The sequence below is a fragment of the Gouania willdenowi genome, chromosome 21 (genome assembly GCF_900634775.1).
Source record: "Gouania willdenowi chromosome 21, fGouWil2.1, whole genome shotgun sequence".
Classification (NCBI taxonomy): domain Eukaryota; kingdom Metazoa; phylum Chordata; class Actinopteri; order Blenniiformes; family Gobiesocidae; genus Gouania; species Gouania willdenowi.
In genome coordinates this window covers 15,114,897-15,139,326 of record NC_041064.1, presented here as the reverse complement: position 1 = coordinate 15,139,326, position 24,430 = coordinate 15,114,897, and the positions used below count along the sequence as shown (strand labels likewise).

Genomic DNA, 24,430 nt, shown 5'->3' with positions numbered 1-24,430 from the left:
AATGCATTTTCTGTTTTCTGTATTTTCTATGTGCATTTGAAAAGCCCTTATAGGGACGGACATTGCAAATTAGCCTTGGCTATAAATGTCGTATAGCGGTACATGTTGATTGTTCACAATTGTCCCTATCAAATAAATGAATAAATAAATGAAAAGCAGTCTGTCATCTCATCCGAAAGCTCATCATTCACATTTTTTTTCACAACTCTGATGTACGGGGTCATCTTGATCTTGTTTTCTGTCATTTTAGATGTCATCTGTGTTGTCCATTTGTGTGTTTTTCTATGTTTGTGTTATTTTGCAGTCATTTTGTGCCTTTACTCTGGGGCCACACAGCATCAAACCTGGAGCCGCATGTGGACCCCGGGCCACCAGTTGCCTACGCTTGGCCTAGTTTGGTCTGCGTGCATGCGGTGCGCGCGCGTGTGCGTCATCTGATTGTGTTTCTGTTTCCAGCTTGGGGAAAACAAAAGCTTCCACTCCTAGCAACTCATCATTAAAGGCTTTTATTTGATTGTTTTAGTTGTTTTGTTAGTTTGTGGGGCGGAAGCACACTGACTTCAAAGCTCTGGTGAAGTTTAGTGTGAGTAGGAAGTTGTGAGTCACAGAGTTTGGAGAAGAAGAAGAAGGAGAAGAAGAGAAAAACTAGTAGAAGAAGAAGAGAAAAACTACAAGAAGAAGAAGGAGAAGAAGAGAAAAACTAGTAGAAGAAGAAGAAGAGAAAAACTAGTAGAAGAAGAAGAAGAGGAAAAACTAGTAGAAGAAGAAGAAGAAGAGAAAAACTAGACGAAGAAGAAGAAGGAGGAGACAACACACTCCAAGCGCAACACCGAAGACGGGATGCACTAGTTCACCCTTCCACGCCTTCTTTACCTGGACTTGGAAAGCTAAAGGAAAAATGTCCGCCCAAGGGTTGTTAAGCAGTGTGTTTTCGTGCTCATTGAGCCCCAAAAGTTTGTCCAAACGGAAGCTGAGACAGACCAGGAGCCTGGACTCAGCTCTGATGAGACACTGTGGAACAGTGACAGAGGAGACGTCCTATCAGGTCAGTGCAATAACTTCTTTAAAAAGCTACAATTCACATTTTGGAGGCTTACTAATATTATACATGTATCAGGTATTGTGGCAAACTAAAGTAAAGTTGCTCCCTAAACCACTTCAAGTTGCTGCAGCGTCTGTAATTTACATTTTAATAGAATGAAGCAAATATTTAAGTACTGTACATTCAGCTGAACTTTAACAACGTGAAACATTTTAAACGTAAAACATGTGGGGTTTTCCCTCACATTGCAAAATTGCAATTTTTACGAGCTTTTTGGGGTCGCGTGATGAATTACAATGTTGCGTCACACATGCGTTTGACAATATATGACGTCAGAGGATTCCTTTGCTGTGACTAAGAAAAAAAATCAACCGAAGGGGAAAAAACCCCACACATTTCATTCTATTTTCAATCACAATAGAATAGAATACTTTATTATCATATATTAGGGATGTAACGATTCACTCAACTCCCGATACGATTCGATTCACGATACTGGGTTCACGATACGATTCCCTCACAATTTATTTTACAAAATGGGACTGTAGTCAAATGATGACTGAAAAATATTCCTTTATTTTTTTTTTGGGAAAAAAACTAGAAAATACTGTATTATTTTTTATTATTATTAATTGTCTAAAGAATCCCTTGATAAACTATTCAAAACAATGCAATTTCACTAAAAATAAATCTTGAATGAATTAAATAAAGGAATAATACAAATGAAGAAGAAGCTTATTAATTTAAATTCTGGTTCTATAGTAAACAATGCAAAACTGAATATTAGTACTTTTTCTTTTTAAAAGTGCAACTGAAAATGTATTTTGTGCCTTAACAATTGGACTTAAAAAAAACAAAAAAAAAACATCATTGCACTGATTTACGTCAGATATTAGTTTGGACCAGCAGAGGGCGCTGGTAACCCAGTGGTCGGTTGGCATGCAGATATTCCACCAGTGAAGAAGAGATGCTACGCTAGCAGACAGATCTAATAGAAAAACGTGATTTTTACAGATATTCACGTAATATTACAGATATTCTTTCGGTGCTAAAGGGGTAAGGAATCATTTATGAGCATGTTTAACAGTAAATGGCGGCCAGAAAGAAAGTAGTAGCAGATTCCGCCTGCCACGTCCGCTTCTGGAAGGATTAATATATAAAAAAAGTACTGCGATTCAATTTTCAGAGCATCGATGTGAACCATGGTACCTATGAATCGATTTTTAACTGCCTTACGATTAATCGTTACATCCCTACCATATATGCAAGTTAAAAAATTACAACTACAATGGAATTCTTGTGCATGTCCCACAGTCAGATTGAAGTAAAAAAAACAGCCAAGACAGTGTAAGTAAAGGTGCAAAACAAGGAAAGAACAGAAGTATACTCAACAAAAATATAAATAAATATAGTCTCAGTTGAATTCACATAACAGTCTGTCTAAACATCATTAAGGTGATTTTCATGCAGGAAAAACCTACAGGTGAAAAATGTGTCACAATAAGCAGCAGCAAATCATCTTAGGGCTGGACGATATGGACCACAAATCAGTCTCAGTATATTTTCTTAAAGGCAATGGCTAGCCGTACGGTTGCCGTATCATTATACCAACATTCTATCCGTACGCAGCGCCCATATTTGGCCAGTTTAGGTCACGTGACTAAGACTAAACCATACCCTAACGCTAACCCTAACTCTAAAACGCTACGTACATGTACTTCCGTAACCGTACCAATAGCACCGGGGGTTGTCCGTTCGGCAACCGTACAGATAAATACTTTCTTTCTGAAAATGGCGATATACGATATGAATCTAAATATTTTTTTATTTCAAACAAAGTCTGACCAGAAAGACAATCCAAATGTGCTGATGCAAAATGCCCCACAGGCACATTTATTAACAAACAGTTGCACATATGTGCCACTTTTTTTTCCTTTAAGGGACAGCACGTATGAGTGAGTTCTGTAGTGTGGCTTCTTTAGGGGAAGGTCTGGGTCAGGATGCACTCAGCATTCCATCTAAATGTGCTTTTCTTGTTTTGAGATGTAGCGAATGCAGCAACTCCTAAAACAAGTATTCTAAAACAAAACACATTATATATATAGGCAATATTTTAATTTTCTATATCACCAAAATAGAAAACACAATATATTTTGAATCTCAATGTATCTCCCAGCCCTAATTAATCTAATATTCAGTTTATCCAGCATTTTTCTTAGATTAGCTAAAATAATAAACTATATCAAGAGCATAAAGAGGCAACTGTAAGTTCTCATCCCCATACTGGCCATGTCAGAAGATCTGTTCATCTTTTCCAAAAGTCAGAAGCACCTTAAAAGGATCAACTGTCTTGGACTGAGCTCCTCGCCCTGTCACAAAATCAAGTTAGCTTGGTCTTTTTTTTTTAATTTATTTATTTTTACCTTGTCTGCACATGCTGTCAAAGGTCAACACTACCTGTAGTGCAACCTTTCCTATGCTATGCATGTTTTATTATTGTAATTAAATGAATACATTCATTTTATTGCATAATTGTGATCATCACCAGCCCTTCCTAAGGAAGGGTAAAAAATATTTATTAAAGGGAGAATATAAAAAGAGAGGGAAGTGTTACACCTTAGTGAGGCAGAAAGGAACAAGGAAGAGGGAGTCAGGGTAGGACAATAGAAGGTGTACATTGTGTTGATGTTACAGTTGTTACAGTGCATATGGTGTTGTGGGCTAGGTCACATTTTTTGTGGATTGTACACATGATGTTGTATTTCCTCAGTCCTCTTCCCCTCTTATTATTACAGTACTTGGCTTAACCACACCAAAAAGCAGCAAAGGCAGTGCAGTGAGAGCTGACATTTGACTTTCATTTATGAAACCATTAAGGAGGTATTAGGTGATTAAACCATGACTTTCTGTTGTGTTTGAACTGGTCTTCATGGTAACACCACATGTTCATTTTAATGAAATGTATTACAGATGATAAATTACAGACAATATATTACATCTGGTTCCTCAGGCATCCTCAAGGATCCAAATTCAACAGCGAGAGCTCTAAAAAATGTTTTATAATCCTCCTTTGTCAGTTTACAATAACACTATGACAAGTTTCATCTGAGTTGTTGATCTGAGTCACATTTTTATTTCTGTTATTATCAAGCCTAAAGTTCACTCAGGGACAGAAGTATCAAAGAGATAGATGTTGCAATAACATGACTAATGTTCCCCTTTCCACACAACAGTGCTGCTCCACTGACCAACAATAATGCTCCAAACTATAGACGACTCTCCTTTAAAAAGCTACAGAATATACTTGGCCCCCCTTTTATAAACTTAATGCATTGAGTTTCTTATAAGTTATAACATTCAAGATGACAATTCTTTTTTTTTTAAAGTAGATTTCACTGCATCTTTTAAAATGCTAATCAGGTTTTCCCATTCAATCATCCTCAGTACCTTATTATCATGTTCAGGGTCAGGAGGGACTAGTCTTGCTCAATAATGAGTCAACGTGCAGGACAGGGCGAAAACGTTCTTTTTTTTTTTTCATTGCATTCAAATAACGTTATTATTGTTCTAAAATATGTGATTGCATATTTTAGTTTTTTTTTTTTTTTTTTTAAAGAGTTTTTTTTCAATAAAGGTTACACTTTTCACCAATTTTATTGAAAATGTGTTGCGATAGGGTATGGGGTGCCGAATGTGAAAACGTTGTCACTTTTTCATAGCCGACATATTTTGAATATTTCGCTACTTTTTCTTTCGAGACAGAAATTCACGTAAAACAGCATGTTCTATATCATTGTTAAAAATGTGTACATATGAACAATAAATCTAAATGTTGAATCTAAATCTAAATGTCGAATCTAAATCTAAATGTAGAATCTAAATCTAAATGTTGAATCTAAATCTAAATGTTAAATTGGTTGCCAAGTGTAAAGCTAAATGTTTTGAAATTATGCCATGGTAGAAGATCAGCGCCTGTCGATCACGAGGCCCCGCCCACCCCACTGACTCTGGCTCAGTGAGGGGCCTTTTCCACCGAGCAGGAGCTGTAGCTAACTTGGAGCTTGCGCGTGTTTTGGCTCCAATTCATTCTGTTTCCACAAATAGGGCTCCAGCTCTCGGAGCCAAAAACAAGAGCTACACCAGAACCCAAATAGCTGCTGGGTTACAGCCAGCTTTAAAGTGGGCGGGGTTATCGACAGTACTCCAAAAACGAAAAGCAGCCAATTTTTTTAAGCTTGGCTGTTAGCGTGCATCCGACAAAAAACGTTTCAAAGTGAGTCCAAGAAGGCAGAGCAGTGGTCAGAGGAGGATAACATTGTTTCCAGGTATGTGGGTGTCTAAAGAGATTCAGGGGAAAGAGGACGGAGCCCCACGGACCAAACAGAACTACAGCCACGGAGGAGCTTGTCCTATTGAACTGTTACTAATCCTGGTAACTTTTATTTCACCCTGTTGTTAGCCTACTACCAATACTCTTGCTACAATAGTCCTTCATCAGTATTACATCTAACGTGGTGCAGGCTAGCAGTTAGCTGCTGGTAAGCTTGGAAACCATAACAATGCTTTAATATTCCTGAAAACAGCAGCAATATTTCATTGACCTGTATGCAGAACTTCCCTTATTGTTACACAATGGCCAAGGAGTAGGACATTTACTGTAAAAAAAAAGAATGCAATTGAAATTTCCTCAAATCAAAAAAATTATCGAAACAAATCATGATATACAAACAACGGCATCTGCTAACAGCGTGTCTACTAATGTGTCCACTTTATTGACATATTTCACCACTCTCGATGCAATAATTTATTCAACAGCAAACAGTACTAAATAATGCCCTCAGACGGTTTAACAGATGTAGATTCACTGAGAGTTTGCTGGATGTCAACTCACTTATGCTAGTGCTAAAGGGTCGGGAGTGTGAAGTGTGGGAGGGGCCGCGTGATCGACAGGCGCTGATCTGCCAATTTTGTATAATTTCTAAACACTTAGCTTTACACTTGGCGACTGACTTAATATTTAGATTTAACATTTAGATTAAACATTTAGATTAAACATTTAGATTAAACATTTAGATTTAACATTTAGATTTAGATTTAACATTCAGATTTAGATTTAACATTTAGATTTAACATTTAGATGACCTACATGTGAGGAAAATGAGCTAAATGTTCAAAATATGTCGGCTATGAACAGTGACCGAGTTTTTACATTCAGCACCCCATAATAGGAGGCCTTGAAAATGTTTCATTCACAAAGGGGGGCACAACAGAAACCTGACCTAGTTTATTTATTTAGCTTACATAACTTGAATGGTTAATACACTTGCATGCGTAGTAAGTCCTGTCAATGAACTAATCATCTCTTCAACATTAATCTAAAAGAACCTTGTGGTATTAGTGGGTGCATATGTGTAAACAGCTCTGTTAGTTGTATAGGATGATTTAGCTGGTAAATACCGCAGCTGTTAGCATTGCAGTAATTCAGGATCTCATGAGTCTAAAGCTGACAGAAAGCAGAGACATCTGGTTTACATGAAGAGAGCCTTGGCTCTTACACTATTTCTCACTGCACAGAACAGCAGCAGCATGACCTGATGGTTGGCTAAAGTTCCTCAGGCACATACTTCCTCACACCAGAAAACTGTTCCAACTTGACGTAAAGCTAAATCTACTGGCTTGCAGCTGCTGCACAATAGCAAATCAAATCTGTTTCTGATAAATGGAGAAGCACATGGTTGATTGGTTATAAACACAAAAGTTAATGTTGTAGTGTTATAACAGAAGTCTGGATATTACTTCTAAATATAATGTGTTGCTTTCTTGTCCGAGGTGAGGTGTCATCATACACCTTTATTTGATCTCAGGTGGGCACGATCAAAAAAAATATTTGACATAATACCATATGAAAATGATGATTTCATTTTTTCCCATAAACTGTATAAGTACATTCTGAAAATGTTTACATTGAACTATCTTTTTGGAAATAATAAACAACGTGATTTTTTAAAAAAGCTAAATTTACAGCTCACAGTAGATATACTACAAAAAAATACAAATACTCTGGCTATCAAACTATTTTACAACTCCTCACTTTAATTAACAGCTTCTTCATTTTACAGTGAAGTTAGTCGATGGCTCACTATACTATACTTGTATTTATCTGTATCATATTTGTGCATATTTTACAATACGTGTGCACTTGTATTTAAGTATTTTACTTAAATACGGACATTTTCTTTTTCTTTTCTTTGTTTAATGTTTCTTATTTTCTTGAGCCTCTGTAAGAAATACATTTTCCCCTGGGATCATTAAAGTGTTTCTGATTCTAGATATGCAAAACATTTAGAACTAAACTATATAAGATTTTACTTCAGGACTAAAACAACCAGTCAAAGTCTACTCAGTATATTACATTTACAAACATTTCACCATCTAAAGTAAAGCAAGGCTAAAGGTGTTATTGCTTTTCTAAATGAAATGCTGACATAAAAGCATATATACTACATTATGAAACTAGATTGGGTAGGCTTGGCACATCAAAGGCATTTAGTCTGTTGTTCAGTTCTGGGCTTTGCTTTTTTGGGATGACTCATAGTTGTTCTAAAATGGTGTAACCCCCAGATCACAGATTATTGAACAATTGTGAGTTAATTTATTAATTTAATGCTAATATATATAGGAATGAGATGATAAACTAAGTTTGCAATACAATAAATGACAACGGAATCGCTCTAACGATACAATACACTATTGTGGAAAAGGAAAAAGTTGGAAAATTAAACAGTGTTTTAATTTGACTTTAACCTTGAGCATACTTACATATGGCACTTTCTCTGAGTATGACTTTTTCAACTCAATAGAAATATTAAAAAAACAAAAACAATCTGGTGTGTATTAGATGGTGAGGATTTATTTATTTTTTTGTCTGTTCTCCTCCAACCATACCAGGCAGTCGTACCCTACAATACATCTTGTGACATTTTAAATATCACAATATCTTGTCGCAGGATGTATTGCCCTACTTTGACTAATAAATTAAATAATGTTAAATTAATGTTTGGAGACTATAACTATGATCACTTTAATTTGCATTTGTATTTTGCACCCTTAATTTCTGCACAGACTGTGTATCTATCTATCTATCTATCTATCTATCTATCTATCTATCTATCTATCTATCTATCTATCTATCTATCTATCTATCTATCTGATGCAATACAATACTTTAGTGTTGCCTATTCTTCCCTGTACCCAATCAGTAACCTGTTTAATTGTGGATTAAACTGCAGTACCTCATTTTTAATTTATAATACAGTATTGTAATAATTGTGTCATCTTGAATCATTCGCAGATTTAAAAAAACTAAAGCTAAAAAATGATTTAAATCCTTTCAATTTTCAAATTGCAGCAGTGACTACAACATAAATACATTAACCTGCCTTTTGATTATTTATGTGTTATCTAGATGATATGGAAACATCATAAAAATAGGTATTAGTACCTTCCTTCAGTGGATTAATATTTAGGCTATTCAAACTTCCACTGACCCACATTTGCTTCCAAGTTCACATAAATTTAGAAAGATTTAGTTTTTCATTTCAGACTTTTCGAGCACTCACCTCTGGGTATGATTTAGAGGAATATTGGAAAATATTTCTCCCTTTCTTTTTTTATTACATCTTTGACGTTAAAACCTAGTTTATTAAAGTCATTAAGCACCTTTTCATTTATCTTTCCCTCAATATTCTCCATATAAAGTTCCGAGGAAATAGAGATAGTAATTTAGAACAGACCTCAGGCAGCGTGTGATGGAATCCTGATTCCTTGATATGAATTCTAACCTTTTCATCAAAAAGAAATCACTCCTCTGCGCTTCTAAAACAGGACATTTTTTAACCTCTTCGTTCAGTTACGTTTCTGTGTGGAACCTGGTAGAGGCAGGAACTTGTGACACCTGCACAGTGAGGCATTTATCACTCTGTTGTGCTAAAGTTTGAAATCATCAATCACTGGAACCAAGAATAAAGCTGATCATGTGTTTAAACTTGAGTATATAAAGTGAAATACACATTTGCTTGGTTTATAACTGAATTATCATTAGATATTTTTGCTAAAAAATATATATTTTTAATGCTTTTTTCCTTTATCACTTTGAATACTAAAGGAAGTTTTTTTTTTTTTACCCTAGAACAATAAGAATTGACTATATTGTTGGCTATAAATTACTGATTACTTTTTACACCTCACACCCTGGTGTAGAAACAGGTATCGGGTATTATTCCTTGTGCAAATAAGCAGGGTTTCAAATGTGAAAATGTAATATTTCATACATTCCTATTCATTTTGAGTAATATTTTTTTCTTTTAAATTGTAGATTTATTGATTAATTCTGCTTAGCGATCAGTCAGTTGTCTCACCTCACCTTGAAAGATGAATGACGTGAAGAAGCAAAACAAAACCATCATGGGCTCAGTAAAAGTAATTTGGATTATTGAAATGGAAAAACTGCACAAACTTGACGTTCAATGAAGTAGTAAATGACTTCAACTATTCTTTCCAACAGCAATCGTATACTGTACATCAAGTGAGCTCTGGGAAATGTAGATCATTAGTTATTTATACGGCTTATGTAAAACAAAAGGTTTCGGGGCAACATTCCGAGAGTAATTGCATACGAGAAGAAATTTCATGGTCTAATTAATGTTGGCAGAATGGATGTTGTTCAGTCTTTGTAGCAGGCTGTTTGATCTACACAATATCATACTTATCATCCCAGGTCATTATTTATGTTTTTATTCTGTACATTTTTATTATTATTATTATTTTTGTTCTTTTAAATTATTTTTTTTATTGAGTAACAATTTTGTTAAGAAATAATATTGGAAAGTATTCAATAAACAATACATTGCAAAACAGTGTTGACACAGTAGGTAGGTTGTTTTATTTTGAAAAGCACTTACCTTTCCCTCTTGTCACTGATAATGTGATTTATGTGTATTATGTGCTTACTCAGGTAATAAATCACTCAGTTGTGCTTTCTAGTATAAATAGCGACAAGTCTGAGTTTGTGGCTGAGTCCATGAGCTTTGTCGATGTTGATGCTTTCATTGAAATAGTCCTTGCACACATTAACTAGGGATGGGAATCGAAAACCGGTTCTTTCTGAGAACCGGTTCCCAGTAATCCAATTCCTAGAAATCCTTTGTTTGCTTGTATTTCAATTCCGCTTATCAGTTCATCTTACGTCGCAAATACGTAACGATAAACTCCTCCAGGTCCTGTATATTGTGTTTATGCGAGCACCAAGTGAAGCTCCTTCCACCATATAGTTGTTTGCTGTCCATTGCGGAGAATCCACTGTTTGTAGCGTCTCTGTTGCTACGCTAGTCACTTCCGTGTTTTGTACACTCGCGAAAAAGTTGCTTTTTGCACTGACTTTTCTTCTGAAAACAAACTTCAGCAAGAACACACACCTCGTAGCCAGTTTATGTCCTTATAACAAGTAATCAGACACAGAAGATGGACTGGTACTGATCGTTGTCTTTAGTTTGCTCTTTCACACGTTCACACACACACACACACACACACACACACACACACACACACACACACACACACACACACATGCACACACGCACAGGCGGCTGATGACGTCACATGTAACAATGGGGACGGCGTCTCTGAAGGTCCATTTATAGAAATGTAAAAAAAAAAGGCTAAACTAAAGCTTTACCATTTAAATACATAACAAGTGCAGCTGTATTTTTGGTTAATATGTTCTTTTTTACAGAAGAATTATTTGTTTTATGTCTGAAGTAGTTTTGGATCAAATTGTTCAAGTTCAAAAGGAGCACTGTAAATATTCTCAAATGTTTGCAGCCAAAATGTGTCACATGTTGTAATAATAATAATAATAATTTATCAATTTTATATAACGCTTCTGTATTTGGGAATTGGTAAGGAATTGAATCAATAAGCAGTCTCAACAATGCAATCGGGTTCGCTAAATTCTTATCAATTCCCATCCCTAACATTAACACACATAAACCTTGTTCTTTTTAATAGTGGGAGATACGTTTCTGGAACAAAGAGTTAGTCATTTCGTAAGTATGATATCATTTTTTTTGTCTCGGTGCCGTACAGTTTTCCAAAAGTTCACCGAAAAAAAGAAAAAACACGATTCTGAAAAACACAATTTGTTTGTTTCTCTGCTTTTGTAATAGTTTTTTGCTGATAAAAAATGTGAACAATCAAAACAATTATGATGTTTAAATGACAAATGAAGTGAAATAGTGAAAAGTGTTCTATTGAATCTAGAAGCTTAAGAGTGTACCACTCAAATAAACATGGGGAACAGGGTGAGGGCTCCTGTGGAAAGACGTTCCATGGCTTGGCTTTTTGAGCGCTGAAGTGTATTTATATTTATTGCTGTACTGGTTGTTGTTCAAGTGTGGTAAATTGAATTCATGTAAGCTTTCAATCTCACCATATTGTTGGAGCTCCCGTGCACGGTTCCTCTCATTGTAATTCAGGAAGTGCTGTTGTGTTTCAGCTCATGCTTAGAATTGGAATGCAGCCTCTGAAACTCCAACGTTTTTCTTAACGTGGCAAACGTCTGTGATTTTAGTCTTAGTTTAGATCTAGTTAAGAAAAACAATAGTTTGTAGACAAAACTAACTCTGTACAGCAAGTGCATTTATTTGATTATAAAGTTGTTAGCAATGATTGTACCTTCTGAATCATTTTTTCTTTAGTATTTCATCTTCTCCATCAATATGACTCACGTAAACTGTGGGAATTTTGCTCCCACTCCCATCAGATAAGGTTTCCGCTCCCTGAAGTTACTCTAAAGGAATGCCTAAACAAAAATGAGCTGTTCGCAGAAATAGTTCATGCGGAAATGATGTTTTTATTCTATTTGTGCCACGAGATCTCGCGAGATTAAACTGGACTAGATTTTTCGTCACATTCAAAATTTTCAAGATTTTTTTTTTAAATTTTAAATTTAAATTTAAATTTTTGTATTTTTTTGGTGAGTTTTCCAAACATCTAGCCTGCCAGAACCTAAAGCAGGAAAAGGAAAAGAAGAGGAGGAGGAGTAAATTTTAGTTCTAATTTTAATTAGTGGAAGAAGAAGTTTATTAATAGTTAAAAGAACATGGCTGTAATACTGGATATTATTTTATTTGAACTTTTATAGATTTTAATTTTAGTTTCAATTTGTGGAAGAAGTAGTTTATTAACAGTTAAAATAACATGGCTTTAATACTGTATATAATTTTAAAAGCACATGCTTACATCATGCATTAAAGAGTTATAAGAAAACATTTCAAAATGCATGTGCAATAACAGTCTGTTGGTCCAGTCATGTATTTTGTTATTGTAGTTTTTTAAAAATCTTGTCTCATCTCGTGAACCCAACATCGTGTCTCGTCTCGTTTCGTGAGCTGAGTGTATCGTCACACCCCTATTTTGTTTCTCTAAGCATTCCTTTCATAATTTTGAAATGCACATCCATTCATGAAGATGAAGAGTTGGTGAATGTTTGTGTGGCTTTTTGTTTTTTAGAATAATATAACAGCAGAGAAATATCAGCTCAAAATTGTAGAATTTGGATCACAAACAAAGGTTCTATATTTTAACATGCTTAATTATTTATCTATGTTTTTTTTCTTCTTTCCTTCATGTATTTAGGTTCACCTGTTTCACTGAGTTGTTATGATTGAATTGCAAAGTATATTCATTTACTAGGGAAAGGCTGGAGCTTCCTATTGGGTTTTCTACAGAATAAAACTGTAGATTACAGGACCAGTTTTCTTTTAGTTTCAGTCCTCATTTAGTCATTATAACAGGAGAACATGGGAAAAGATGCCTATAAAAATAACCAGCCCACCAAAAGAATTACCCAGATATGAGAAAGTAATAACATTTACTGCAATGTGTTTACTTGACCATAAGGGGGTGCCCAGTAAGCATTATTTTACAACATATGTTTCATATTTGACACTGTTTCAGAGGGGTACAACACAATGTTTTTGTAGTACATAATATTCTGTTGTTGTTTTTATTTATTTTTTTGTCTGGTTAAATACATGAAGTGAAAATCCTCTGTTGTCTGTCAGTTTTAATGCAGCAAGTGTAAATGAACTGAGGCATAATATTGTTAAAATTGCCGTTATATTATTTATAAAAAAAAAAATGGAATTGTGTAAAAGGATATTTTAATTAATGTCAGTATCTTGATAATGTACCAGTACTTTGTTGCACTAAAACAAACATAGATTTAGAGTTCTATGTAGGTATATATCATTATTTTAAAGGTCATGCTCACTTAAAATCAGATTTGCACTTTAGGTAAAACGAACACAACGTCCAATCATGTTTAAATCTCGGGATTTCAAGGATTATATACTGTATGACGGGACACCTAAATATTTATATGCATTTATTTGCATTTCTTTTAGTAAAAAGCAGGTTTAAATGCATAAAAAATACAAAATATGTAGTAACTTAGTATATGAAATTACTCCTGTAATTTATTCTCAAAATATCAAATATGTGGTGCAACTGTCTGGCCATGACTGCTTTTTTGAAAAAAATCTTTAAATTGACTTTAAATCTATTAAAAAAAGATAAGTCTGTCCTATTTTAGATTTATCATAGTCCTGTATAACATTTCAATGTATTTCTATTTTTATTTCCATCATAATATTCATGCAAACCTCGCCTGATTATGCCCATTTTATAAAATATCATGCGGTGAAATCCTTATCCGTCATTGACCCATGTAAAGCTGTCAAACGTGCATGATTAAGGTATACAGGTTTAAAAAAAATATGAAGGTGAAAGAAAGATTATTGAGACATCGTCGAAGGACTTTAACATTCACCCTGAAACATGAGATGCAGGTTTTCTTTCTCTGCATCTTTGAACGGTACCCGTGTGGTCCTGGGGTGTCGGAGCAGTTTTCTCATAAACCTCAAACACTTGTACTTTCTGCTCTTTTTTTTTTCTTAAACAGTAGCTACACGTGCACAAATGCATTATGTGCTACTGTGCAGTAGCTTTAGTTCTCCTTTATGGGTACAAGCTACTTTGCTGCGAGTCTTATTCTGATAATAAGTAACTAAGCCTCTTTGGGACATGGCTCATACGATTGGCTTGACTGTACTGGATCAAAGCTCTGTAATCTGCATGGGAAAGCTCAGAGGTTGAAGATTTCAAATCAGATTATTTAACCTGTCATTATTACAGAAATAAATCTTTTATATGACTCGAGGAATGTTTAATAATAATGTTACTGTGGATCAACTGTGAGTGATACACGAAAATGTGTTTGTAGCAGCAGTGGAGTAAAAAAACAAAAAAAAAATATTCTTCCGGAAGCTGCCAGAACAGTATAAACTGTCATTGTGCTTAGAGAAAAACAGTTACTGTCATTGTGATGCTGCCAAAAAAAGCAGAAGTGTCAGTTGTAATGCATACTAAAGTCACGAGTATTTGCGTGTGTGTGTGCGTGTGCGTGTGTCTCTAGGGTGACTTCACCTGGTGCAGCGTGTCAGGACACAGTGTGGGCCTCACGCCTGTACCTTTGCAAAGCCTTTCAGAGCTGGAGCGTGTTCGACTTCAGGACGTGGCCCTCAGGCGACTGCAGCGGGGTCAGGACCTCGGCTGTCACATCGCCATCCCTAAATGTACCTCTACCCTCGCACTGACACTGCATGCCACTCTCTTTCCATTTGTTCTGAATGTACATTTAGAAAACAGCCCTGCAGGCTCCCTTTCTGCATTACAGCAGATTACACTAATGTCTGCCTCTTCTTGCATATATATATATATATATATATTGCATATCTGTTTTAAGTCATTACTCATCCCTGAAAAAAGAAAACCCTTTGAGAGAAGGTACTTTTATGCAGAACCTTTGTGTTCTGGTCTTATCTATAAAAATATATTGTTGTATTAATAAAGAAAGGTAGGGTTTTAAACTTTAAACATCAATATTTAAGACTTTACAGACAATATACTTTACACAGAGTTTATAACTTTACCGCACAAGTTTACCGCACAAATGAGATTTTTGCCTCAGATGCTTAAGTTGAGTAAAATGATCTCCTAATTCACCTGTTACTCTTTTTTTAGACGGCCCCAAACACAAGAAGTCACTCAGGAGGAAGCTGGACTCCTTATCAAAAGAGAGAAGTAAAGACAGAGGTAATAACATAGCTCAGTCAACATGTGTCAGTGGGTAAATGTTTAAGGTGTATAACTGTAATTTCAGTGATTTTGGATTATCTTTCTGTGCAGCAAATCAATGCCTGCAATGACTGATTTAGTAATGCTATTAAAACTAACATTCATGTTTTTGGATGATGGTAAAAACCAGAAAACCTGCAGCAAATGAGAACATGCACAGGAATTTGCAAGCTTTGTCTTCAATAATTCAATAGTTTTTTTCCCTTTAAAATGTAAGTACACACGCGGTTTTTGCTGAGCTGCCACCTGGGGGAAATTTTAAAAAATGCCTTGATTATGGGTGTTGCTACTAGAGTAGTTAAGACACGCCCAGTCACAGCAGCCCCGCCCCCACAGTGCCTAATTAATGCTCACTGAGAGCTGTTTGAGGATGAAACGTAATAACTCCTCTCATCTTTTATAGGAAGGGCGTGTGAGTGATGTCACTAATGTCAGCCAATAGCAAAATTCAATTGCAAAAGCCGGCCAACCCATAGAGAATATTCACTGTGACATTTTACAACTAAAAATGCAAAACTTAAATACTTGTACTAAAATGTAAAGAGTGGGACTGCGTTCAATGAACTACATTACTTCATACCTAATCATATACTGTATGTGTTCAGCAGAAACAAGTGGTTTTAGGGTATACTTACACTTTAAGTGCATATTTGTGTCTTTTTTTAAATTTTATCTATATATATATATATGATATCTCTACAGGAAAATGACAATGAAGACATTTCTCAACTCCAAACTAGATAAAAGGCAGCTTCTACATTATATATGACTAGTACATCTAGAATGATTCAGTTTAGTGACTGTGAGCTAACTATGTGAACTTTAATCCTGTCTCTCTTGCTGTTTTGTTTTTCTCATACAGAAGTAGCACCGCAGGCGTTTGGCATACCGCTGTCGCGTGTCATATCCAACGACCGCATGCATAAACTGCGTAATGATGGCGTGCGGGAGGAGCACGATGAAGCCTCTGATTTGATGCTATCCTTCCTGCACCTGACCTCCAGCCTCAAAAGGGCACACAAAGAGCTATCCAGCAGCAACTCATCCCTGAGCTCCAATTGTGAAACCCCAAATGAATCACCTCTGCCTAGCACGCCGGACGCAGCTCCACGGATACAGAGAAGGGTAGGCATTTCTGTCAATAACCCTGACATACTGACACCGGGCAACAGGAAATCTGTCTGATTATTCCAGCACAATGGATTGCTCTGAGAATTTCTGACCTTTTCAGACATTTGCTTTGTTGTCTGGTGATGTGAAGGTTTAATGACCGCAGTGCTTTCTGTTTGGTTGTGGATGCGCATGTGCACAATGAGATGTTTGAGGGTCACCGTTTTGTGTTCACCTATACCTGCTTCACAGGGTGGCGTGTCTGTGGACTGCATCACTGACCTGGATGATAACCAGTTTCGGCTTTTGGAGGCCCTCCAGCTGTCGCTCCCCGAAGAGGCCGCAGACAAAAAGAAGAGCTGCCGTGACAAAAAGCTCAGCCTAAATCCCATCTACAAACAAGTGCCCAGAGTAGTGGATCTTTGCTGTCAGCATCTGGAAAAATATGGTACAAAGCTCAGAAAAGGATGCGTTTATAGTTGGATATGTGAAACAACTTGTGACTGAGTTAATGTTTCCGTTTAGGTCTACACACAGTGGGTATTTTCCGCGTTGGGAGCGCCAAGAAAAGAGTACGACAAGTAAGACCACAAACTGTTAGCACTATACAGGGTTGGGGATCAATTATAATTATAATCGCATAATTGATAATAAATTACAATTATGGCGTGATTATAAGTTTAATTGTAATTTAAAAAAATCTGTTGCTGTAGTAATCGTAATTGAGTTTAGATAATTGACTTTGTAATTTCCATGAAGATTCTATAAAAATTATCAATTAGAATTTAACGCATAAACTTGGGAACCATGTTACTGTTCTATGCACAGTTCTACACATATGTAGATAACAATTATTAAAATATGTTTCATATCAAGCTTTTCCACATTTTACCATTTAAAAAATAAAAATAAAAAAATTAAATCAAGGGGTATACTGACACAAAGAAAGGCTTAGATGTCCACACTAAAAATATTAAAACCTGTATTTTCATTGATTACGAAGCCTAATAAGGTAACCAATAGATAGCAAAAAAATTGGATGATAGATATGTGTTTTTAGTGTATTTTACAGCTGATTTTGGAACAGTTATCATTGAAAGCTAACACAAGAGGAAGGTTTACTTTTTTTAGGTTATTTATTTCAGAGTCAGTAATTGTGATTAATTGCAATTGAAATGTAGTAATTGAGAATGTATTTGTAAATTACTTTCTGACGATTAAATAAAATAGTCATTTATGGTAATTAATTTAATTGGAAAAAATGCTGGTCACTGTAATCGTAATTGAATTGTAACTGAAGCATGTAATTGACCTCAACCCTGGCACTATATTCATCTTGGTTTGTTATTTTCACAGCTACGAGAGGATTTTGACCAGGGTTTGGATGTGCTCGTGGATGACGACGAACACAGCATTCATGATGTTGCCGCACTCCTTAAAGAATTCCTCAGAGACATGCCCGACCCCCTACTGACAAGAGAGCTCTACACGGCTTTTATTAACACAATGTGTGAGGAATAAAACATTGAATAGTTGACGCTGAATAGACACTATAGTTTGTCTTTGGATATGGGTGACACGTGTTTCTGTCAATGCAGTGCTGGATTCTCCCGATCAGGAGAACGCGATCCAGCTCCTGCTGTTTCTGCTTCCCCCGTGTAACAGTGACACCCTTCAGCGCCTCCTCTGCTTGTTGTCCACTGTGTCTGCATATGCTGAGGACAGCCTGGACAATGAGGGAATGGAGGTAATGCAGTTATATAAGAAACCGTTTGAGTTTTTGAGCCCTATTATCTTCAAAAAATCCTCAAATTTTATTTATTTATTTATTTTTTAATTTATTTATTTATTTTGTCTGCACACGCTGTCAAAAGTCAACACTACAAGAAGTGCAATCTTTTTTTAGACAGCAATGCATCAAATTTTAATTATTGCCTCCAGCACATGATTTTCTTTTGCTTCACCATCAGGCCAAACTTTCAGTTTTAGAGTTAGTGTATCTTGAAAATCTTTCATGACTCTCACAGAAGGAGCCATATTGATTGATGTTGGTGATCCCCTCCTTTCCTCTCATGAACATATTTATTTACTCATTTTTATCTCCGTTTTTGTAACATATTTGGGTTATTCACTATAAAGTCCTCTTTCTCAGACAAATCCTCTTCTACGTCACTTTCACTGTGAAAGAGCTGTTTCAAAACCACATTGACAGTAAACCTTCCTTTCCCCATGTCATGTATCAACTCAGCACCTGCAGGTGTGGGGATTTAAGGTCACACACACACAGACAGACAAGTTTTATACAGCTAAAACAGCTTGAGGTCAGATTGACCTTTGATGAACACCAATTTGCATTCAACACAATGAAAAAAAATGATCATGATATTTTTATAAATTCTACCCATCAAATAAAAGTCAACTATAATTTTTTTAATTGAATGGGGTCAAATTGACCCTTAAGATAATAAGAGGGTTAAAAGGGTTAAGTTTACACTGATCAAACTTATAAAATCTGTCTTATACTGTGTACATCCATTTGATAAAATGAATCATACATATTATTAGATAAATGTTGTGTAAATATTGTGTGTAGGTTAGATGTATGTCCATAAAATCTAAATACTAAGTTCAACTCTGTTGTTTTGTTATAGTCAAATCTGGCCGATTTAAAAAAAAAAAAAAAATATATATATATATATATATATATATATATATATATATATATATATATATATTGAGTTTTTAGACAATACAAGGAATCTCACTTGTTGGATGGTGCAGTAAACAAAAAGAAACCAAAAAATGTATTATATATTGTATATATTATATATTAAATTATATATAAATACATTTTGTTAGACTGATAAAGGAGATTTTAACTCACAAAACACATTTCATTCATTTTCTTAATTTTTAGTGGGTTATGTTTAACATTTGTACACTATTCATGTCCCCAGTCAAAAATGACCGGTCATTAGAAATGAATGAGGGACATTACAATTTCTCACAAAGAAATCTGGATACATCCTAAGTAATCAGATGTACACAAACACACACTCGCACAATAATAACTTTATTTTCAGAGCATCCATTCTTACAACTTCTGCACAGTCGTCTCTCTCCCACGGGAACAACACCCGTTAGCAGTTTATTTTAAAATATGGAAACCTTTCTCATAGCTCTGGTTCAAATGGCTTTATCGAGGCTTTGCTCAAAGTTCATCATTTGACATCACCATGGTAGATCAATATACTGTGGATCAGGCATTTGGTCACATATTTGACACTGGTGAGGAGGACAGAGGCCTGCAGGAAACTTTCAGTCAGAATAGGTTGGAGGAGGAGGAGGTATCAGAAGCTGAGAATGACACAGAATATAACCCAGAACATGAATAACAGATGAGGAGTGATCTCGTAATGCAGAGCTGCTGTGCATGTTCAAATCCAAGAATGAGAACAGCCTCTCGGCCTAAAAATATCAGGTTGAATCCAGATTGACATCAAATCAAATGTTTCAGAATCAGAAATACTTTGTTTATTCCAGGGGGAAATTACTTATTTCTCCATTGAAGCCATTGTTGTGAACTTTGAGGAGAAACGGATTTACGACAACAATTGGAAGGAGATATCCTATAAAGAACTGGAAGCTTGTATTGGTCTTTTTATTTTGGTTGGTGTGTGTTTACTGTAGATCAAGAAATGAATCCACCAACAGTTTTTTGGGGTTGCAGTTTGGTGGAGCAATACTATTTATTTTGTATAATTTCTGTGAAAGCTTTCCAATCACCTTTGACCGTGAACACAAAAGGTGTTACTTTTTGTGATTGTGTAAAATGTTGTAATAGTTGAGACAAAGAAGACAATGATAACCAGCACATGTTATTTCATTTGTTCATTTGTTTCTCATAGTCAAAATAATCCAGAAATTAAATGTTTTTTGACACTGGATTTAAAGCTGTGTAGGCCCAGATCAGTGTAAAGCCATAAATAACAAATAGAGGTTCAAAATGTGAATATGAAGGTAATAATACAATATAGCACTAAAAGTAGCAGTAATAATAAATGTTTAAATAAAGAGTTTTATTGGACCTGTCGTTTTTCACCAGAAACGCAAGGTTTAACATGAAATGATCCCAACTCGAGGGTTATTAATGTGTAAATCTTATTTCTTTTGTTTAGCTGACAGGAAACAAGATGACCTCCCTTAATTTAGCCACTATCTTTGGACCAAACCTTTTACACAAGCAGAAAAATTCAGACAAAGAGTTTGTTGTGGAAAGTATCGCTCGTGCTGAGGAGAGTACGGCTGTCATCAGCGTCGTCCAAACAATGATCGATATGTGTGATACCTTGTTTATGGTAAGTCGTATTTCTACACATTATTATTTGGAGTGGAGCTGATTCATATCGTTTCAAAATGTATTTGGCAAAACACTTGGTATTGATAGCAATAAAGCTTATGATAAATAAAGTATGTTAAACAGAATAGGTGGAATAAAAGTGAAATGAATCAAGCCATTTATGAGGGTTTTTTCTTTGTCAAATTGAATTGCATACATTCCTTTTACTTTGCTTTTGACTACATGTGGTAAACATAAGTAATCAAGCAGTATTATCTCTCTATAAAAGCAAGAAAGTTCTGCATATTCGCTGCAGAAACAAAAACTGAATAAATGAAATGTGCTATTCAAGTCGATTTTACCATGATTGATCTATGAATAATACATTATTTCAGATAGCGTTATGATCCGTTTTATGAATTTCAGTTAAACAGACATTTTTATTGCTCTAGGTTCCTGCAGACCTGCAGAATGAGGTGTTGATGAGTTTGCTGGAAACCGATCCTGACGTCGTTGATTATTTGCTACGGAGAAAAGCCGCTCAGTGCACGTGAGTCCCTTTACATTTCATAGATATATACGTTTGCTATTCTAATACACGTTAGTTGTGACAGTTGTGACTTTTATTCATTTTCTGGTTGTAAATTCATGCATAAGTTTGCGGTAAAGTATGTTTGCAGATGCCTGTAAAAGCTGTTCTGTGTCGTCTTTTGTTTTCTACAGAGATAAAAGTCTTCATAAACCCCAGGAGGTTGATTCTCTTTCTGAACGATGCTCATCTACGGACTCCCTCAAAGCCTCCAGTGGAGAAGTGTCTCCATACGACAATAACTCTCCCATCCTATCAAATCGGCTGCATTTGAATATTTCACAAAAAAGTCCTCAACATACAGACGAGCAGCGTCTGAAAGACATTAGTGGCAGAACGCCCCCCACTTTCTCTCCTGATGAAGGTAAATTCAAACTGTTAACATAAATGACTATTATAGAGCTTAGCTTTCGTGCATGTGCATGTTGAATGGGGCTCCACATCCATATTTTTACATTTGTAGCTGAAGCTGGTTTAATTTGTAACTTTAGCCTTAAAACAGAGGCTGCATGCTAATACTAGCACCAGTCATGCATTAATTGTAGTAATAGTCTACTAGATGCCACCCACACACTTCCTATGTCAGACCCTGCAATGTTAACTACTCTAAACCTTTTTTAATAGAAACGTGTTGTTAGACAGTAAAATCAGCTTGGTTGCAACCTTTAGATGGTGGCCGTCATTGATTTTTTACAGATTTACATCTGATAGAGAGGAAAATTAACAAATAAAAGCATTAAAAAATATGGGGCGTTTAGTTTTTGGTTAAAAACGATAATATTAAATATTACCAGCAACTCACAAAAACACACAGAAATTAACTGAATAATAAGAAGAACAGACAGACAACAACAAAACACACAAAATGACAACAAAAACACACGTACTAAGAGAGAAAAATACTTACTATTACTAGCAGCACACAAAACAACAACAAAGACGCACTAAAATGAGAAAGAAAAATATACAAGATCACTACAAGATACACACAAAAAAAAAACAGAAACATACAAAACAACATAAGAAATGACACCAAAAACACACACACCGAGAGAGAATGATTCAAATTATATCAACAACCGACAAAGACCACAACAAAAACACCCAAAGTAAGAGACAGATATACTGAATAATAAAAAGAACAGACAGACAACAACAAAATAGACAAAAGGACACAAAAAAAACACAAAATGATGATAGAAATTATTTTGATTAGAACATGTACTAAAAATACAAGTCAATCTTGGTCCGACATCATGTGGGAGATGACCGGAATTCATAAAAACTATAGAAATAAATCTATTAAAGAATTAAGTATTTCTTTCATTTCTCAAGTTTTTTTGTTGATGCAGGGTCAAATTGAAATGCATTGGTCAAGTTTCACCTAAAATCTGGAAACAATTCATCCTTTTTGACCAGTTGTGTGTAGCCAGGTTTTATTAGTTTGGACAGGTGGGTACATTTGTAGGGTTGCAAAACACTTTAATTAAGGTTTTATACATAAAGACTGACATTACGCTGTCAATTAGCATGAATAAAGTGTCATTCATTCCCCTAATCCTTAACCCACCATTAGATTCCACCACCAAACCCAAAAAATGCCAACATAGCTCCAAAGGTGCCATAATTTAGCAAACAACACCCATTGACAGCCTTCATGACACCTTACTCGTGTTAATGACAGATAATGACAGTGTAATGTCAGCCATATATTACCCATAATCCTTGAATTTTCAAAGTTGTAAACTTTCCCTGAGAATTACCAATAATAAACAAACCACTGTCCAAACATCAGAATGCTGTCAGACTATTAGATTTAAACAAAGATCTTACAAATGTAAAACGTGTTGTCATTGCAGTGCTTGAATATAGTCTAGAAAAGACACATTTCTGAATACTTTTGTCATTGTATCCTGGCATGTGCTCAAAACCAAGAGCCATGACTTCTGTTCTGTCAAACTTTGCATTACCCTCATCTAATGATATTTGAAACCAACTGTGGATAATCCTCTTAGCTGCTTTGTTTCTATTAGACTCCTCAGCTGCCTGCATCTGGGATACCTGGGATGAACTGTTCAGGAAGGATTTTACTGCCCACCACCTCACTGGTAACCAAATCACATTCTACGTTGATCCAGATGGCCTTGAGATGCAAAATAAATTGCAAGATGTTATTGCATCCTTTCTCCCAGGCTCCCTAGAAGACACGTCTGAGTGCGACTCATGTGGCTCATCAGAGAGGCTGAGCAATCACCAAGGCAACAACAAGCTGCCCGTCAGCCCCACACAAATGTCATTGGGCATTTTGGAGTCCAGGCCACACCTCCCAGTGACTCGTAGCAACAGCAGTCCTCATGACAGAAGAGAGCGGGGACAGCTCCAATCATCTCCACATCAGGCACTGAGTGGCCAATCGGCATCAATGAGCTCAGACAACCTCGCAAAAAGGACAGGACGCCCGACATGTCCATTACTGCAGGTCAGGACGGACACGTCGTCTCCTCTTAACTGCTCCAGACGTCTGAGAGAGACTCATATTTCTTACTCCACACCCTCCCTACTGACCAATCAGCCTGAGTCCCTGAGACCAGCGCTGCCCCAGCAGAGCCCTGCCCTCCAGACAGGAGAGGGGGCTGATGTTCAAAAGACTCCAAACACCTTGAACTGGCAGACAGAGAGGTGGCATCTTTGGAAAAAGCTTTCAAAAGACAATCCAGAAGCTGTTTCTGAAACTTTGGTGTGAAACACCTAAACTGTTTAAACCTAGAGAGAAGATGCTTTTAATATATTTAAACTTGAAAACCTCCATGAACTTGATTTTTGTTTTATTTTTTTACTTAATGTAGATATGTTACAATAACACAGTGTTTTGTTTTGTTTAATTTTTCTCCAGGCAGCCTTTTTTATCCTTTAAAAGAAACATTAATCTGCCAAAGTTCTGCTCTTCACCAGTGTTTATATAATTACCAGCGTGCTTGTTTGAACTGCCAAATAACAATAATATTCAGATGTGTGAAAATATATTCGGTACAAAACTTGTATTAATGTGTTTATAATATGTATATATTTTTGTAGGTTGCATATTTTAAAGATG

General features: G+C 35.8%; 1 protein-coding gene across 2 annotated transcripts; it reads left to right on the top strand.

Moving 5' to 3' along the window:
* The first annotated feature begins 463 nt into the window (after positions 1–463).
* On the top strand, positions 464–24,430 carry LOC114455585 (rho GTPase-activating protein 6). Of its 2 annotated transcripts, none has more exons than XM_028436915.1 (13): positions 464–1,045; positions 14,577–14,736; positions 15,185–15,256; positions 16,161–16,423; positions 16,661–16,856; positions 16,934–16,989; positions 17,765–17,918; positions 18,007–18,155; positions 20,587–20,766; positions 21,200–21,297; positions 21,471–21,700; positions 23,352–23,444; positions 23,529–24,430. In XM_028436915.1, the coding sequence occupies exons 1-13, from the start codon at positions 899–901 to the stop codon at positions 24,077–24,079; spliced, it is 2,349 nt and encodes a 782-aa protein (XP_028292716.1). In that variant the 5' UTR covers positions 464–898; the 3' UTR covers positions 24,080–24,430. The 2 variants fall into 2 exon arrangements, with proteins under 2 accessions (XP_028292716.1, XP_028292717.1); XM_028436916.1 differs by having other exon boundaries at positions 899–1,045; positions 23,370–23,444; positions 23,529–24,079.